Source organism: Selaginella moellendorffii, unplaced genomic scaffold (genome assembly GCF_000143415.4).
Source record: "Selaginella moellendorffii unplaced genomic scaffold, v1.0 SELMOscaffold_38, whole genome shotgun sequence".
Classification (NCBI taxonomy): domain Eukaryota; kingdom Viridiplantae; phylum Streptophyta; class Lycopodiopsida; order Selaginellales; family Selaginellaceae; genus Selaginella; species Selaginella moellendorffii.
The window spans coordinates 1,243,102-1,257,839 of NW_003314299.1; the positions used below are offsets into that span (position 1 = coordinate 1,243,102).

The following is a 14,738-nucleotide window of genomic DNA, read 5'->3' on the forward strand; positions in this document are numbered from 1 at the left end:
TGTAACGTTTACCTTGAGCTAGGGCGAGTTATTAGGGTTCTTGGAAATGGAGGACGAGGAGCGTCAAAACATGGAGCGCTTCAGCACGGAGGGCGATTTCGTGGATGGTGAGTGGATCGACGGTGAGTTCTACTACCGGAGCCGCCGGAAGAGGCGGGGGCAGACCAAGGAGGAGGCGCTCTACGGCTACCAGTCGTCAGGGTCGGATTCGGATGGAGGAGGAGGAGGAAGAAGGGGCAGGAAGAAGCGGCGGGGCGGGATAATCGTCGAGGACAAGTCGAGCAAGCCCGTGAATTTCGTGTCGGCGAGCGTCCAGGACGTGGGCACTGAGAATCAGGCATCGTCGTCCTCTAGGAAAGAGATGGAGGAAGAAGAAGAAGAAGAAGAAGAAGAAGAAGTGCCTGGCGCCGGGCTGGGATTTCGAGCTAGTAGCCGGGATAGAGGAAGCGATGAGGGCGATGAGCGAGGTGGTGTTGGGCTTGGCTTTCAAAGGGGAGGGATTGGTTTCCAGGCTGATGGCGATGAGCCTGGTGGTGCTGGAACTGGTTTCCAGAGGGGAGGAATTGGTTTCCAGGCTAGCAACGAAGAGGGCGATGATCAGGCTAGGAACGAAGATGGAATTGGAGGACGAGGTGGACTTGGTTTCCAGAGAGGAGGAATTGGTTTCCAGGCTAGAAGTGAAGATGGTGATGGACGAGGTGGCGTGGGGCTTGGTTTTCAAAGGGGAGGAATTGGCTTCCAGGCTAGAAACGGGGATGCCGATGGACGAGCTGGTGTGGGACTGGGTTTCCAAGGTAATGGAGCTGCGAGTGCCGGGGACGATGACGATGGGGATCTGGAGCTGCCGAGTGCTCTGGGAAAGAAGATCCAAGAGAAAGTCCGGCAGAAGACAAAGAAGAAACCCGGAGGCCCAGCTTCTAGTACCTCTGTTGAGTATGTCTGGCAGAAGCACACCAGCGAATTTACCAACAAGATGATGTCGAAGATGGGATTAACTGGTGGTACCGGCTTGGGAAAGAACTTGCAAGGCAGGGTGGCGGCGATTGAAGTGAAGTTGAGGCCCAAGAACATGGGGATGGGATACAATGACTTTCAGGAGGTGACGACGGGTCGTGATGATCCAGCAGCAGCGACAGAAAGCGAAGAAGTGGCCCATAGGTCGAGAGCAAACGAGCAGCTCTGGATGAAGAAGAACAAAAAGAAGGCAAAAACTTTCGTTTCAGCCGAGGAGCTCTTGTCACGGCAGCAGGGAAGAACAGTTGGCAAGGTTTTGGACATGACGGGGCCACAGGTGCGCGTTGTCACGGACATGAAGGACCTCAACGCCGAGAGAATGGTTGTCGAGGAGGACGACACCCCCATGCCGGAGCTCCAGCACAACTTGAAGCTCCTGGTAGATCTCGTTGCTTCGGACATCCAGCAGTACGACTCCAGGCTCAGGCACGACAAGCAAACCATCGCCATCCTTGAGAAGGACCGGGACCGGCTGCAGAAGGAGCTGGAGCTCCAGAGCAGGAGCCTCGAGGTGATGCACTCGATCACTTCCGCCATCGAAGGTGTCCAGCAAGAAGCTGCGTCGCGGAGGCTAACTCTAGACGGCCTGCTCAAAACCTTCGCCAAGCTCAAGGCCGAGTTCCCGGAGGAGTACAAGCTCTGGAACCTTTCAGCTCTGGTGCTGTCTCACGCGGCACCGAGGATCACGTCTCACTTCCAAGCATGGCAGCCGCTCCTCCAGCCGTCCCGAGGTGTCGACGTTCTCCTTCCGTGGATGGAACTCCTCCAGGAGCAGGAGGAGGAGGCGATCTTCACCGAGGTGGACTCTTCTCCGTATACTCGCCTGGTGATGGAAACGGTGCTGCCGCATATCAACCGTGCGGTGATCAACTGGGAAGCTCGAGAGCCGGAGCCGCTCCTCCGGGTGCTCGAGGTGTGGGAGAAGCTCCTCCCAGCGTCGGTGTTCCAGAGCGTGCTGGACAGCTGCGTGATGCCCAAGCTGCGAGCTCAGGTGGAGGCGTGGGATCCATTGCAGGACACGGTCCCGGTTCACCACTGGGTGCATCCCTGGCTGCCGCTCCTCGGCTCGAGGATGGACCCGGTGTGCGATACCATCCGGTGGAAGCTAAACAGCGTGCTGCAAGCCTGGGATCCCAGTGACGTTTCGGCCTACTTGATGCTCTCGCCGTGGCACTCGGTGTTTGATGCGGCGAGCTGGGAGCAGCTCCTGGCACGGAACATCGTCCCGAAGCTAAAGGTGGCGCTCGAGCAGCTGGAGATCAACCCGGCACAGCAGCGGCTGGAGCCTTTCTCGTGGGTGATGGCCTGGGCTCCGGTGATGCCGCTCCGTCTCATGATCCGGATGCTGGAGGAGAAGTTCTTCCCGAAGTGGCACCACGCGCTGTTCGCATGGCTGGGATCCAACCCGGACTTTGACGAGGTGACGCAGTGGTACCAGGGGTGGAAGTCGGTGCTGCCGGCGGAGCTGCTGGCCAACGATCGCGTAAGGTGGCAGCTCAACGGGGCGCTGGAGATGATGAACCAGGCGGTGGAGGGGGCGCCGCTGGTGATGCGCGACGCGGAGCAGTGGCAGCAGCAGTTTGTGGAGAAGAAGTTCGCGGCGGTGGCGGTGGCGGTGGCGGAGGCGGAGGCAGAGATGAGCTTGAAGGAGGTGGTGGAGAGCTTCGCGCAGGAGAAGGACGTCCAGTTCTTGCCAAAGCCGGGGCGGCTGCACCAGGGGCTCCAGGTTTATGGATTTGGATCGGTGAGTATCGCGGTGGACAATCACAAGCAGGCAGTCTTGGCTCAGGCTGGGCAGAAGTGGACGTCCGTGTCGCTGGAGCAGCTGCTCGAGATCCACCATGCTCGAAAGGGTGGCAAGTGGAACTCTTGAGCGATTGACAAGATCGACAGGTTTCGAAGAAGAGGAGATTGACAAGATCGAAAGTTTTCGAAGAAGAAGAGCTCTTGAGCGATTGACAAGATCGAAAGGTTTCGAAGAAGAGTGTGCGAAAAGATTTCGTAGAAGAGCTCTTGGGCGATTGACAAGATGGAAAGATTTCGAAGAAGAAGCGCTCTTGGGCGATTGAAGAGCTCTTGGGTGACAACCAAGATCGAAAGTTTTCGAAGAAGAGCTCTTCGAAAGAATTTTTTAACTAAACTTTGACCTTTAACTTTGCCCTTGGATTAAATTTGAGTTAACTTAGGTCACCTAGGAGTGTTCTTCCTTTTCTCTTTGGCCCGGTGGCCATGGCTGCCTCGCTCTCGCGGAATTCGTCCGGCCGGGCGGCAGCAGGATTATTGCCCTATCCAGCCAAGTTCCACGTCGCGGCGGCCTACGCGGGCTTCTCAGCTGACGACGACGACTACGAGAATGTGGCTCTCCCGCTCGGATCGCTCTTCACGCCAGAGATGGCGCTGCTCTTGTATGGGCTCTATATGCAGGTATGGATCTTCGCCATGCTGGATCGGCAGCTAGATCGCTTGCCCTGGAAATATTTCGGTGTAATCCTCTGGAATTTTGGGATCCAGGCCACGGTCGGGCCGTGTACAGCTGCGAAGCCTCGGATGTGGAATACCCAGGAGCATTTCAAATGGAAGAGGTATAGCTTGAATTTGGAGAGAGTTGGGCTTTAACGTTTCCTTTAGTTGGAGCGAGTTTAAAGAGTTGCCATCAATTGAAGCTATGCGGCTCTTCGTTAGAACCTTGGAAGTAAGTGTTTCGATGTTTTTTCGAGAGTTTCCATCGATTTTCCTTTGCAGGAACAAGATCCAGACTGGTATTTCAAGTCGCAAGGGAGCGAAGTTGAGGCAATTGGCGAAATGGTAAGAACGCTTTACATGTTTTTCGTTTTTGTGTTAGGAACTTTAACTCTGCTGCATTCTTTCAGCCTGTGCAAGACAATGATTTAAATCCAAGTCTTCAAGAGGAGGACATCCCCGCTGTAAACAATTCTCCTCCATCTCCCCCGCTGCCATCAGCAAATGGTGGGATCGGCACGGAGGTGAAAATGGAAGAAAACGATGTCGAGTGCTCCACTATTATGGAGATTGATGTTCGCAACGAATGGCTTTCACCTCTGGTATCTGGACGACGACCAGCAGCTCGCTATCAGGTTTGTCTTTCATATGTGGGAAACTAGATCAAGAACGCTATAAACTTTGGTCTTTGCGCAGCATGCAGCAGCGGTTGTACACGATAAGATGTTCGTGATTGGAGGGAACCACAATGGCCGGTACTTGAACGATGTCCAGGTATGTAGATTTTCGCTCACTAATAACTGATGTTGGAATTTTCGTCATAGGTTCTCGATCTAAGAACGCTCACCTGGTCCAAAGTTGAGCAAAAGCTCCCAACGTCTCCTTTGTCGTCGTCCATGCCTCCGATCCCTTCAAATCAGATTTTGTCACCCTGTGCCGGTCATAGCCTGGTAATTTTTCTAGCTTTATACTTTCATCTTACATTCTTCCTGAGTGTTTTTCCAGATTCGGAAGAACAGGATGCTGTTTGTTGTGGGTGGCCACTCGAAAAACTCCCCCGACTCTGTCTCAGGTTAATGTAATGCAGAGGAACTTTGAGATCCATCTCACTTCAGTGCTCTCTATCTCCAGTTCATGCTTTTGATACGGAGACTTTCACTTGGTCGCTTTTCCCAACGTATGGACAAGCTCCGGTACGTGTGACATACGGTATCACGACAAGATTGACCATTCGCTGTTTGTGGTGCTCAGATCGCGAGAAGGGGCCAGTCCGTTTCACTGATCGGATCCAACTTAGTCATGTTTGGTGGAGAAGACTCCAAAAGGCGTTTGCTCAATGACCTCAACATCTTTGATCTGGAAACAATGACATGGGAAGCTGTCGATGCAATGTAAGTCGTTTGGTCTTGCTTGTTTGTATCTATATCCTTCACTTTCAGAGGACCGCCTCCATCTCCTCGTGCCGACCACGCTGCAGCGGTCTATGCTGGTCACTACCTATACATATTTGGGGGTGGCTCACATTCCAGCTGCTTCAGTGACTTGCATGTTCTGAACTTGAAAACGGTAGGCTTGATGCATTGCTCCTTTGAACTTATGGATTCGTGACTTCAGATGGAATGGTCCCGCAAAGAGACTGAGTATACACCCACGCCTCGTGCAGGCCATGCTGGCGCAACAGTTGGTGATTTGTGGTACATTGTTGGTGGAGGGGACAATAAATCTGGTAAGTGTATCGTCCATTTTATGTTTGTTTTAACTTCTCCTGTACCATGTCCTATACCAGGGATTTCCGAAACGATTGTACTGAACATGAAAACGCTTGACTGGTCACTTGTAACTTCTGTGCCTGCACGGACGTATATCGCATGCGAGGTATGACATTTTGATTGTCCTTGCCGGCCTTTTTCCGATTTTATTGGTCATTTTCTGTCCTGCCTAGGGATTGAGTCTCGTCTCCGCGTGTTTGAATGGCGAAGAAACTTTAATAGCCTTTGGTGGCTACAACGGAAAATACAGCAATGAGGTTTGTTGTTTTTTTCTTTTTTGAGACTGTGACTTGTATTGAGGTGGAAGCTTTCAGATGCATGTCCTGAAGACGGGCATAAGCCAATCAAAGGCGTCTCCAGCTCCAAGTTTTGGTGGCAGCCATTTTACGGAGGTTGGAGAATCTGCAGACGTGCCCGAGAGCTCAATAATTTCGAAGGAACCAGTAGATCATCAGCCTACGCCTACGGTATCATGTTTTTACGCGTCTCCATGTTATTTACTGTTTCTCTTTTCTTTCCAGGAGAATGGCGGCTACAACACTCCAAAGTTGCTGGAGCTTAAACGGGAGCTTGAGGTGGCTCTAACGTCATGCCAAGACGAAAATAACAAGCTAAAGAGCGAGCTGTCGATCACTACGAACGATCTCTCCATGGTCTTTCTTCGTTTTGTGCACGAAACGTTAGTTCTACAATTTCTCTTTACTGTGCAGGAGTTGCAGTCAGTTCGGGGCCAGTTCGTGGCCGAGCAAACGAGATGCTTCAAATTGGAGGTAAAGTCAGCCTGCAAGAGAAACCTGTCCCGTAACCTTGCATTTTCTTTCTCCAGGTCGAAGTCGCAGAGCTGAGGCAAAAGCTCCAGTCCATGGAGGCGTTGCAAAAGGAGGTGGATTTGCTACGACGGCAAAAGGCTGCCTCGGACCAAGTCGCGGCCCAGCTCGTCCAGCAGAAGCAAAACGCCTCTGGAGGTATGTGGTCGTGGCTCGCAGGGACTCCCGGCGAGGGAGGCAAAGTTTTAGATTCCTGAAAGAAAGCTTAGCTGCACGAAGGAGAGAAAACTTAAAAACCGTGACGATGAGAAGTGGAAAAAGAAGCTCGGCTTCGAGATTTTGTGGTAATGCGAGGTAATGGTTTTTTCCAAGCTCTAGATCGTGTTAACTCGTTAGATTCCAGGCCGTTTTATAAAGATATTAATCGGTATTTTTTAGCGAAGCCATTGAACGCTGTGTAACATTGGCGGTACAGCAAATAAATTTTCATTCCTTTCGTGCTGAGAAATGTCAAAGCTGAAATATTAGATCAAATATATGCTAAGTTGATTATTACTTTTGTTTAGTCCTATTATTGTTTTTATTATTATAATATTGGACCTTAAAGGTCCAAAAATTTAATAATTGGTTCTTATACGGCATCGTAGCCGTACACCATCGTTGGCCTCCATATAAAAATTCCAAAGAGTGCAAGCTAGCGAGCCATTGAAAGGTGTGTATCATCCATCGGCCATGGAAAAGTGAAAAGAAACTCCTATCATTCCTTTGGATCTTTCGTGCTACAGCGAAGAACGCAAACTCTCTTGGCATGATCTTTGTCTCGTATCATTGGCTCTTTTCATGCGGATGCTCGAAACTTTAATAGCCTTTGCTGGCTACAACGGAAAATACAGCAATGAGGTTTGTTGTTTTTTTCTTTTTTGAGACTGTGACTTGTATTGAGGTGGAAGCTTTCAGATGCATGTCCTGAAGACGGGCATAAGCCAATCAAAGGCGTCTCCAGCTCCAAGTTTTGGTGGCAGCCATTTTACGGAGGTTGGAGAATCTGCAGACGTGCCCGAGAGCTCAATAATTTCGAAGGAACCAGTAGATCATCAGCCTACGCCTACGGTATCATGTTTTTACGCGTCTCCATGTTATTTACTGTTTCTCTTTTCTTTCCAGGAGAATGGCGGCTACAACACTCCAAAGTTGCTGGAGCTTAAACGGGAGCTTGAGGTGGCTCTAACGTCATGCCAAGACGAAAATAACAAGCTAAAGAGCGAGCTGTCGATCACTACGAACGATCTCTCCATGGTCTTTCTTCGTTTTGTGCACGAAACGTTAGTTCTACAATTTCTCTTTACTGTGCAGGAGTTGCAGTCAGTTCGGGGCCAGTTCGTGGCCGAGCAAACGAGATGCTTCAAATTGGAGGTAAAGTCAGCCTGCAAGAGAAACCTGTCCCGTAACCTTGCATTTTCTTTCTCCAGGTCGAAGTCGCAGAGCTGAGGCAAAAGCTCCAGTCCATGGAGGCGTTGCAAAAGGAGGTGGATTTGCTACGACGGCAAAAGGCTGCCTCGGACCAAGTCGCGGCCCAGCTCGTCCAGCAGAAGCAAAACGCCTCTGGAGGTATGTGGTCGTGGCTCGCAGGGACTCCCGGCGAGGGAGGCAAAGTTTTAGATTCCTGAAAGAAAGCTTAGCTGCACGAAGGAGAGAAAACTTAAAAACCGTGACGATGAGAAGTGGAAAAAGAAGCTCGGCTTCGAGATTTTGTGGTAATGCGAGGTAATGGTTTTTTCCAAGCTCTAGATCGTGTTAACTCGTTAGATTCCAGGCCGTTTTATAAAGATATTAATCGGTATTTTTTAGCGAAGCCATTGAACGCTGTGTAACATTGGCGGTACAGCAAATAAATTTTCATTCCTTTCGTGCTGAGAAATGTCAAAGCTGAAATATTAGATCAAATATATGCTAAGTTGATTATTACTTTTGTTTAGTCCTATTATTGTTTTTATTATTATAATATTGGACCTTAAAGGTCCAAAAATTTAATAATTGGTTCTTATACGGCATCGTAGCCGTACACCATCGTTGGCCTCCATATAAAAATTCCAAAGAGTGCAAGCTAGCGAGCCATTGAAAGGTGTGTATCATCCATCGCCCATGGAAAAGTGAAAAGAAACTCCTATCATTCCTTTGGATCTTTCGTGCTACAGCGAAGAACGCAAACTCTCTTGGCATGATCTTTGTCTCGTATCATTGGCTCTTCGGAGAATTTGCGATTAGTTTAAAGGTAAAAAGCTCTTTAGTGCCTTGCTTTTGGCAGTTGTGTGTTCGAATCTCACCCGATTTAAATAGTTGGGCCACGTTTCGGTGATTTGGGCCACCGGCCGGCCGTCCGTACTGGCGATTATAAAGCTCCCATGGCTATGGCGATCGTGAGGTTTCTTTCGTAATAAAGGAGACGCCGCGGCTGCGCCTTTTCCCTCTCGGTGGTAATGCGTCGCCTTTTCGGCGGTGTCAGCGCCTTGCGCGTGTTCTTGAAATAGCAGCGGCGATCGATCGATCGAGCATCGGCCGGCATTGGTGAAGCGCGGAAGAATCCCTGGCGCTCCTGCATTTCGCGTTCTCGCATTGCTCGATCCCTCGGTGAGAGATTCTTGCGCGCGCGATCGATATTATGGCCGCGGTGGAGAATGGCGGCGACGGCCGATTGGACAGCGCGGTGTTTGGCGGATGCGCGCCGTGTCGATTGCCGTGGAGGAGCCGCGTGCCAGCGGATCACTCCGGGAGCGTGCTCCAGCACTTGCGGCACCAGCAAGATTGCAGCACCAGCAGCGATTTCCCCAGCTCCAGATCGGTGTCGGCCGTCGCCAAGGTCTTCTCGGTCCAGAGGAGTCGATTGAAATTCGAGTCTGGCAAGAATCTCATCTTTCTATGTAAGTACTCATTTCCATTTCCTTGGCTTGCTGTGTAGTAGGGTTAAAATATGCTGTGTCCTTTCTTTCTTTACAGACGAGCCCGGTAAGCAAGTCGCGAGCGCCGTGAAAATAAAGAATGTGAGTCGATCGCCTGTCGCATTTAAGGTACCTGGGCATCACACTTTTGCTCCTCTCTCTCGGCCGCTCACTCAAACGTTTTTCCCTGTTTGGTTTTTTCTCGCAGTTCCAGACGACAGCGCCCAAAAGCTGTTTCATGTGCCCCCCAAATGGCGTTATCATGCCCAACGAGACAATCGTCGCTAAAGGTGATAAGCCTTGATAGATTATACCATTTGGGAAAATCCAAAGTCTCTGAGCTATCGTGCTACAGTTGTAAAATATGTCGAGGTTCCCGAGGGGCCGCAGCAGCACCCAAGGAAGCTCAAAGACAAATTCCGGATTGTTAGTCTCAAAGTGAAGGAGGGAGTGGAGTACACCCCAGAACTGGTACGTTTTATATGCATGTTTTACTGGCTGGCTAACCATCTGGATGTGAGAAGTTCGACGAGCAAAAGGATCTTGTGGCGGTGGAGAGAGTCTTGAGAGTGGTTTTCTTGGACCCGCAAACAGCATCGCCGGTCTGTATCGATTTTATCTTAAGATTGTTTTTATCTCCAGCGACTCACCGTTTGTCTTCAAGGCGGAGCTGGAGAAACAACAGAAGCGCTTGGCCGAGGCTGACGCTGCACAAGAGGCCCGAAAAAAGCCTCAAAATGATCGATCCCATAAAGGAGGTGCTGTGCAGGGATTTGTGATTGATGAATGGGTATGCAGCTTCCTTCGTCACATTATCGCTCACAAATTAACTGTTCTTCTCTTCTCTTGTTTTTTCTTTTCGTTTTGTAGAAGGAGCGCCGCGAAAAGTATCTAGCTAAGCAGCAAGCCGAAGCTCAGGATTCCTACTAAAACTTAAAGGTCTGGACATCAACCTCTTCCTGTCGTCAAAGCCGAATCGGTTGCTCAAGTTTGTAGCAGTAGTGGGCTTGAGAGAGCTTTGAGTCGAGTTTTCCTTTACTACTGGGAGCAGCTTTGAAGCTAAGCCCAGAAGCAATGTGTCAGATCCCGAGAGGCGAGGAAACTGTGTCCAGCTAGGCTCTCAACATCATCTCCGCTTGCAAGTCAATGGGTGGTGGTTACTAGTGTTGTTTTCTATGGCCTGCTTATCTGTTGAAAGAGAGAGAGGAGAGAGAGAGAGAAGGGGTCGTCTAGCTCCGCTAGTTGTCGCAGCAAACGAACGAACGTGGTCTCGAGATAAATCACAAAACAATGGGGGTGCGGATGTCCCTGTCGAAAGTGTCTTGTGTGTGGGTGTGAGATGAACGAGCTGAGTAATGCTCGATGCATGTTGTGTTTGTGGAGTTCTTTTTCTTAAGTTTCCATAGTTTCTCAGGGGCTAGGCTTTGTTTATGAAGTTTCATTTGTACGTGCTTGTGTGTTTGTGTTTTGATGTGTGTGTGTGTGTGTGGTGTTGTTTGCAGGGATGATTTTCAATTTCACATGGAAGTTACGCACACTTGGTGGTTAGCCTGTTGACGTCTGTTCACGCGAACGGAGACGCCAGGTCTGTTGACTTAACGGAGATTCTGGCGTTGCTGCAAGAATTCAGGTACATGGCATACGATTGAAAATCTGGGAGTGCGTATTTATAAATATTTCTGGTGTTGCTTCTGTGTGGGGTTTTGCTTTGCTGTGGCGGATTTACCCGTATGTATGGCCGATTGATTGATTGATATGTCCAGAGTGGTAGGAGTTCTGGCGTGGGATTATAATTATCTATGCATTTTCTTTTATATCCAACAGGCATGGATATATATTTTGTATGCCCCTCCTACTCCCTCTTTCTTCTTCTCTCTCTCTCTTTCTCTCTCTCCTGGCCGTGTGTGCATGCCGCTTAGCTATTAGTAATCCAGATCCTGCGCTGCTTCCGGTGATGACGATGATGGCTGTGGCTGTGCTTGCGTGGTTTACAAAGCAGTGAAGTACTCATAAGACTTTATATTGTAGATCTGCGTCCAGGCCAGGAAAAGCAAGTTATTTGGGTTCTCGGTCCCGTGTCTTCTACACCGGCGGCAGGAGGTGTACATGTAGTCCAGGAATGAGGATCAGGAAGCGTCCCTCCTCGGGACCGCAAAAGCAGCGTTTGATTCAGCAGCTGCCGGCGACTTACAAGTACGTTTTTTCAACGGGTTGGTTGTTGAAGAGAGCATATGAAGAGCATGACAAGCAGCAAAGTACGGGGGTGTTAGATTCAAGGTGTAGCAGGCTTCCTGAAGAACGGGGATTGTCGCTTCATGGTGGATTGTGGCAGTCCAAAGCAGGGTACAGGGACGATGGAGTAGCAAACACGTCGTTACAATGTTGCAGGTGTGAACAACAAGAAAAGAGCTCGGGTGTAGGCAGGGAATGCAAGCAGCCTCCGCAGCAGCAGCACCCAATTGGTGAGGAGGCAATTGGGGAGGAGCCGCGAACGCCACCTCCTTTCTGCGGCGAGAAGCCAGCCTTGGCACGGCAAAGGTCCGAGCATGAACTTCATCCGGGGCCGGTCGTGGACGAGAAGTTTTGCTCCTGTGGGAAAGACCAGCAGAGGCAGAAGCGGAAGCAGCAGACGAAGAAACCAATTCAGGACTTGGTCAAAGGGGAATCTTCGGGCTCAGGACGGAAGAGAACGAGAACCCGCGTGGTGGAGCAGCACCAGCAGCAGGAGGCGGCGAGTGAAGATGACCATGGCCTTCTGCGTGCTTCTTCGAGACTACGGGTAAGACGCGTACATGCCATTTTCCTGCTTTAGTGCTCGCTGCTTTTTCTGCGTTTGTGTTTGCATTGAATATTGCGTTGCATTCCTTGCATAGGTAGCCTTCCTTTCACAGGGTAGTTGTTTTTCTGGTTGCTGGTTGCTGCTGGTGTTAAGAGGCCACTGACCAATATTAGAAGACGGGTGCGCTAGATACTTTTAATGCCTGAAGCATAAGTTAAGCAAGCTGAAACACCGGATTGAATAGTCTTGCATCGCATGGGTGCCGTCAATTCCGCGTGTTCTCTTTTCAAGCTTGCCGCTGAATTCTCCATCGAGACTAGATGGCCATTGTCGTCTAGCAGAGAATGCCTGCTTGATTTGTATAGAAGAACTTCTGGCTGTTGCATGAGAGTGGGGCTGGATATTCTTTCCCAAAAGCTGACTGTGACATTGAATGATCTCCTTTGTGTGCTGCCATGTCTGTGTCTGGTGGCGCAGGATACAGCTGAATCAAGCGGGCGCTCTTCACATGATAATTGTGGTCCTCAACAAAGGTAATGCGTTGCATGCAACGCTCCCACTTCTGGTTAAGCGCTAACCAAGCGAATTTTTGGTTTTCTTTTGCATTTGCGAGCAGCAGGCTCAAAGCTGGTGGTGGAGCCTCGCTTGGTGGTATTTGTTTGTTTTTGCTCCTATGCATCCAACAGCACTAGCACTTTTTGTTCGCAGGGGAGTCGTACTTGCGAGAGCTGGGCAAGATGGACCCGCTTCGCCGAGCACTGCACACGGTGGTGTCGGAGGCTGGCATCGCGGGGCTCACAGCTCGAGAAGCGGCGGACAGGATCTCGAGGCGGGGGTTGCTATCCGAGGCAGACATTCCCAGGTCCGTCAAGATGGCCAAGGTGATGAGGGACAGCCCATACTTGCTGGAGCTGACACGGGGTAGCAAGTTCGTGCTGTGGAGCACATTCCTCGAGGAGTCCTCCAGAAAGGCCGGCTTTTTCCACAGTGGTGGTGCTGGTGCTGGTGGTGATAACCGAGCTCCGCCAGCCACCGTCACCGCCAAGGCGAGAAGAAGAGCACAGGCTCTCTACGCAGCTCCTCCTGCAGCAGCAGCAGCAGCAGCAGTGCTAGTCGCAAGCTCCGGGGAAGAACAACAAGCGGGAAACCAGGATGATCGGTACCGAGCAGTAAATGGTGTGAGCTTTTATAAAGCTCAAGTTCACAGGGAAGATCACGCTTGTACGAGCGTAGTACGGCAGGAGGTTGGTGGTGGTGATCTGAGGGAAGCGATTGGAATTCGGCAAGATCACAGAGAAGTTCTTGGGAAGGAAGTGGTGAAGCGGCAGTTCTTCGACTTGAACCTAGCTCCGCAAGAACAGGAGGAAGAAATGTGAGAACTTTGAGGCCAGGGAGCAAAGAATTGCTTGGGGATTCCAATCGATGGATTGGGCGAAAGAAAAAAGGTGTGATCGATCGATCGATTCGATCGATCCATTATTTTTTCATTCCTCTTTCTTTTAACTTTATATAGACTGTCGGTTCGTCCGACGTGGCAAGCGCCCATTGGCTGTTCAAAGGACGCCCGAAAGGAAAGAGGAAGCACAAAAGGAGGGTTTGATTTTTTAGGGTTGAGACAGGCAGCTAGGGTTTGGTGGTTTGTTGTGTCCGCAGCCGATTCGACTCGAGTCTTCTCTTCTCCCCGCCGGCAGTAGCGAATATGAGTGGCAAGCAGCCCGCGGCGAAGAGCTCCTTCAAGCAGGAGCATGATCTCGGTGAGAGGAAATTTGCCCCAAAAACGGTTTTTTGGGTGTGCTTGATTGTGGCTTTTGTTTCGATTGCGCAGATCCTTTTGATTGATTTGTCGCTTACTGTTTCATAGCATGGAATTCGTTCTCACCCTTTTTGTTTTGCTCTCTCGCTCGCAGAGAAGAGAAAGGCCGAGGCTGCTAGGATTAGGGAGAAGTACCCAGAGAGAATTCCGGTAAATAACTGTCCTATAAAGGATGGATTTTTCGTTTGATCTTTCTGGCTGGATGTTCTAAAGTTCGCTCGTTCTTTTCTCCAGGTGATTGTTGAGAAGGCCGAGAGGAGTGACATCCCAAACATTGACAAGAAAAAGTGAGTTTTTATCCTTGTTTGTTTTGTCCCTTTTCTCGTTCGCGAGCTGACCGAAAGGTGCAGGTATCTAGTTCCAGCCGACTTGACGGTTGGGCAGTTTGTCTACGTGATCCGCAAGCGGATTAAGCTCAGCGCCGAGAAGGCGATCTTCATCTTTGTAAATAACGTTCTCCCTCCCACTGGTACGTTTCTTGCCCGCGACCCCTTACATCTTCCAGGCGTTGTCCTGAAGCTAAAGACTTGGTTCTTTTTTCCATTTTTTCTTTCCTGTGCAGCCGGAATCATGTCTGCAATCTACGACGAGCACAAAGACGAGGACGGTTTTCTGTACGTTACATACAGTGGCGAGAACACGTTCGGCCTCTCGCTATGAAGGAAGAATTCCCGAAAAAAAAAAAAGGAAAGAGAAGATGATCCCCATCCACAACAGCCGGCAATCACACACTTCGCGCCACCACACCTCCTTTCACGTCTAAGAAGAAGCTGTACATTTGCTAAAAGGGTCACTATTGCTGCTGTTTAGAACAGGGTCAGTCTGTCCAGGTCTTGATCTCCTTTTCTTTCTGTTTAGGTGGGCTTTTCATGTACATATAGTTTGGAACTTGAAAACTCTTCTCTTTTTGAGTTCCAGCCAGGTCACTGCCACTCTGGCGGGGGATATGCTCCGACGTGGCGTGCCCTAACCTGAGTATGGAATATTTCTAAAATTATCTCCTTGGGAAGTTTCATACATATTGGATGATCCAATTGTGTTATACAGTTTTGACAGGGGAAACTCACACACACACACACACACACCCACACATCAATCACATGTTGCTGTTAGAACTGTTGCACGAATCACAAGGCGGACCTGGGAAAAAGCATGCATTCTCCACCCTCTTTTTTTTCCTCTTGTCACTCACAAGGAGAG

The 14,738-nt window shown here is 50.0% G+C and overlaps 6 protein-coding genes across 11 annotated transcripts; all 6 read left to right on the forward strand.

The window, feature by feature from the left end:
* The first annotated feature begins 46 nt into the window (after positions 1-46).
* LOC9658653 (septin and tuftelin-interacting protein 1 homolog 1) lies at positions 47-3,204 on the forward strand. The gene has a single exon (XM_024683667.1). The coding sequence runs from the start codon at positions 47-49 to the stop codon at positions 2,885-2,887; it is 2,841 nt and encodes a 946-aa protein (XP_024539435.1). The 3' UTR covers positions 2,888-3,204.
* On the forward strand, positions 3,197-6,512 carry LOC112349374 (acyl-CoA-binding domain-containing protein 6-like). 4 transcript variants are annotated; one of them, XM_024683668.1, is made up of 20 exons: positions 3,197-3,438; positions 3,526-3,596; positions 3,643-3,706; positions 3,757-3,819; positions 3,885-4,109; positions 4,171-4,248; positions 4,299-4,424; positions 4,480-4,546; positions 4,606-4,667; positions 4,726-4,865; positions 4,914-5,040; positions 5,089-5,200; positions 5,261-5,349; positions 5,417-5,500; positions 5,558-5,710; positions 5,765-5,896; positions 5,954-6,013; positions 6,070-6,208; positions 6,280-6,364; positions 6,414-6,512. In XM_024683668.1, the coding sequence occupies exons 1-20, from the start codon at positions 3,244-3,246 to the stop codon at positions 6,469-6,471; spliced, it is 2,130 nt and encodes a 709-aa protein (XP_024539436.1). In that variant the 5' UTR covers positions 3,197-3,243; the 3' UTR covers positions 6,472-6,512. The 4 variants fall into 4 exon arrangements, 3 of the variants coding, with proteins under 3 accessions (XP_024539436.1, XP_024539437.1, XP_024539438.1); XM_024683669.1 differs by having other exon boundaries at positions 6,454-6,512; XR_002993364.1 differs by having other exon boundaries at positions 6,070-6,364; positions 6,414-6,506.
* Positions 6,513-6,890: 378 nt separating this feature from the next.
* LOC112349375 lies at positions 6,891-7,922 on the forward strand. Its single transcript, XM_024683681.1, has 7 exons — positions 6,891-6,910; positions 6,968-7,120; positions 7,175-7,306; positions 7,364-7,423; positions 7,480-7,618; positions 7,690-7,774; positions 7,824-7,922. The coding sequence occupies exons 2-7, from the start codon at positions 6,968-6,970 to the stop codon at positions 7,879-7,881; spliced, it is 627 nt and encodes a 208-aa protein (XP_024539449.1). The 5' UTR covers positions 6,891-6,910; the 3' UTR covers positions 7,882-7,922.
* Positions 7,923-8,448: 526 nt separating this feature from the next.
* Positions 8,449-10,736, forward strand: LOC9658654 (vesicle-associated protein 4-2). 2 transcript variants are annotated; one of them, XM_024683700.1, is made up of 8 exons: positions 8,449-8,928; positions 9,005-9,075; positions 9,155-9,236; positions 9,302-9,417; positions 9,471-9,548; positions 9,611-9,736; positions 9,817-9,885; positions 10,449-10,736. In XM_024683700.1, the coding sequence occupies exons 1-7, from the start codon at positions 8,670-8,672 to the stop codon at positions 9,874-9,876; spliced, it is 792 nt and encodes a 263-aa protein (XP_024539468.1). In that variant the 5' UTR covers positions 8,449-8,669; the 3' UTR covers positions 9,877-9,885; positions 10,449-10,736. The 2 variants fall into 2 exon arrangements, with proteins under 2 accessions (XP_024539468.1, XP_002978704.2); XM_002978658.2 differs by lacking the exon at positions 10,449-10,736 and having other exon boundaries at positions 9,817-10,263.
* LOC112349380 lies at positions 10,494-13,268 on the forward strand. Of its 2 annotated transcripts, XM_024683698.1 has the most exons (5): positions 10,494-10,576; positions 10,975-11,725; positions 12,203-12,258; positions 12,342-12,376; positions 12,434-13,268. In XM_024683698.1, the coding sequence occupies exons 2-5, from the start codon at positions 11,066-11,068 to the stop codon at positions 13,099-13,101; spliced, it is 1,419 nt and encodes a 472-aa protein (XP_024539466.1). In that variant the 5' UTR covers positions 10,494-10,576; positions 10,975-11,065; the 3' UTR covers positions 13,102-13,268. The 2 variants fall into 2 exon arrangements, with proteins under 2 accessions (XP_024539466.1, XP_024539467.1); XM_024683699.1 differs by lacking the exon at positions 10,494-10,576 and having other exon boundaries at positions 10,830-11,725; positions 12,345-12,376.
* A 61-nt stretch (positions 13,269-13,329) lies between these two features.
* On the forward strand, positions 13,330-14,452 carry LOC9658655 (autophagy-related protein 8f). The gene is made up of 5 exons (XM_002978659.2): positions 13,330-13,479; positions 13,633-13,688; positions 13,773-13,825; positions 13,889-14,007; positions 14,101-14,452. The coding sequence occupies exons 1-5, from the start codon at positions 13,425-13,427 to the stop codon at positions 14,196-14,198; spliced, it is 381 nt and encodes a 126-aa protein (XP_002978705.1). The 5' UTR covers positions 13,330-13,424; the 3' UTR covers positions 14,199-14,452.
* Positions 14,453-14,738: the final 286 nt, after the last annotated feature.

What these genes read in the sequence shown, in the direction of transcription:
- LOC9658653 (XM_024683667.1), top strand. Translation starts at nt 47, where the DNA reads ATGGAGGACGAGGAGCGTCAAAACATGGAGCGCTTCAGCACGGAGGGC.
- LOC112349374 (XM_024683668.1), top strand. Translation starts at nt 3,244, where the DNA reads ATGGCTGCCTCGCTCTCGCGGAATTCGTCCGGCCGGGCGGCAGCAGGA. An exon ending in GACCAGCAGCTCGCTATCAG is followed by an intron (nt 4,110 to 4,170) that starts GTTTGTCTTTCA and finishes GTCTTTGCGCAG; the next exon opens with CATGCAGCAGCGGTTGTACA. An exon ending in TGGGAAGCTGTCGATGCAAT is followed by an intron (nt 4,866 to 4,913) that starts GTAAGTCGTTTG and finishes CTTCACTTTCAG; the next exon opens with AGGACCGCCTCCATCTCCTC.
- LOC112349375 (XM_024683681.1), top strand. Translation starts at nt 6,968, where the DNA reads ATGCATGTCCTGAAGACGGGCATAAGCCAATCAAAGGCGTCTCCAGCT. An exon ending in CTACGAACGATCTCTCCATG is followed by an intron (nt 7,307 to 7,363) that starts GTCTTTCTTCGT and finishes TTTACTGTGCAG; the next exon opens with GAGTTGCAGTCAGTTCGGGG. An exon ending in GAAGCAAAACGCCTCTGGAG is followed by an intron (nt 7,619 to 7,689) that starts GTATGTGGTCGT and finishes AAGAAAGCTTAG; the next exon opens with CTGCACGAAGGAGAGAAAAC.
- LOC9658654 (XM_024683700.1), top strand. Translation starts at nt 8,670, where the DNA reads ATGGCCGCGGTGGAGAATGGCGGCGACGGCCGATTGGACAGCGCGGTG. An exon ending in TGGAGTACACCCCAGAACTG is followed by an intron (nt 9,418 to 9,470) that starts GTACGTTTTATA and finishes GGATGTGAGAAG; the next exon opens with TTCGACGAGCAAAAGGATCT. An exon ending in GATTTGTGATTGATGAATGG is followed by an intron (nt 9,737 to 9,816) that starts GTATGCAGCTTC and finishes TTCGTTTTGTAG; the next exon opens with AAGGAGCGCCGCGAAAAGTA.
- LOC112349380 (XM_024683698.1), top strand. Translation starts at nt 11,066, where the DNA reads ATGAGGATCAGGAAGCGTCCCTCCTCGGGACCGCAAAAGCAGCGTTTG. An exon ending in AATTGTGGTCCTCAACAAAG is followed by an intron (nt 12,259 to 12,341) that starts GTAATGCGTTGC and finishes ATTTGCGAGCAG; the next exon opens with CAGGCTCAAAGCTGGTGGTG. An exon ending in TGGTGGAGCCTCGCTTGGTG is followed by an intron (nt 12,377 to 12,433) that starts GTATTTGTTTGT and finishes TTTTGTTCGCAG; the next exon opens with GGGAGTCGTACTTGCGAGAG.
- LOC9658655 (XM_002978659.2), top strand. Translation starts at nt 13,425, where the DNA reads ATGAGTGGCAAGCAGCCCGCGGCGAAGAGCTCCTTCAAGCAGGAGCAT. An exon ending in CAAGCAGGAGCATGATCTCG is followed by an intron (nt 13,480 to 13,632) that starts GTGAGAGGAAAT and finishes TCTCGCTCGCAG; the next exon opens with AGAAGAGAAAGGCCGAGGCT. An exon ending in TAACGTTCTCCCTCCCACTG is followed by an intron (nt 14,008 to 14,100) that starts GTACGTTTCTTG and finishes TTTCCTGTGCAG; the next exon opens with CCGGAATCATGTCTGCAATC.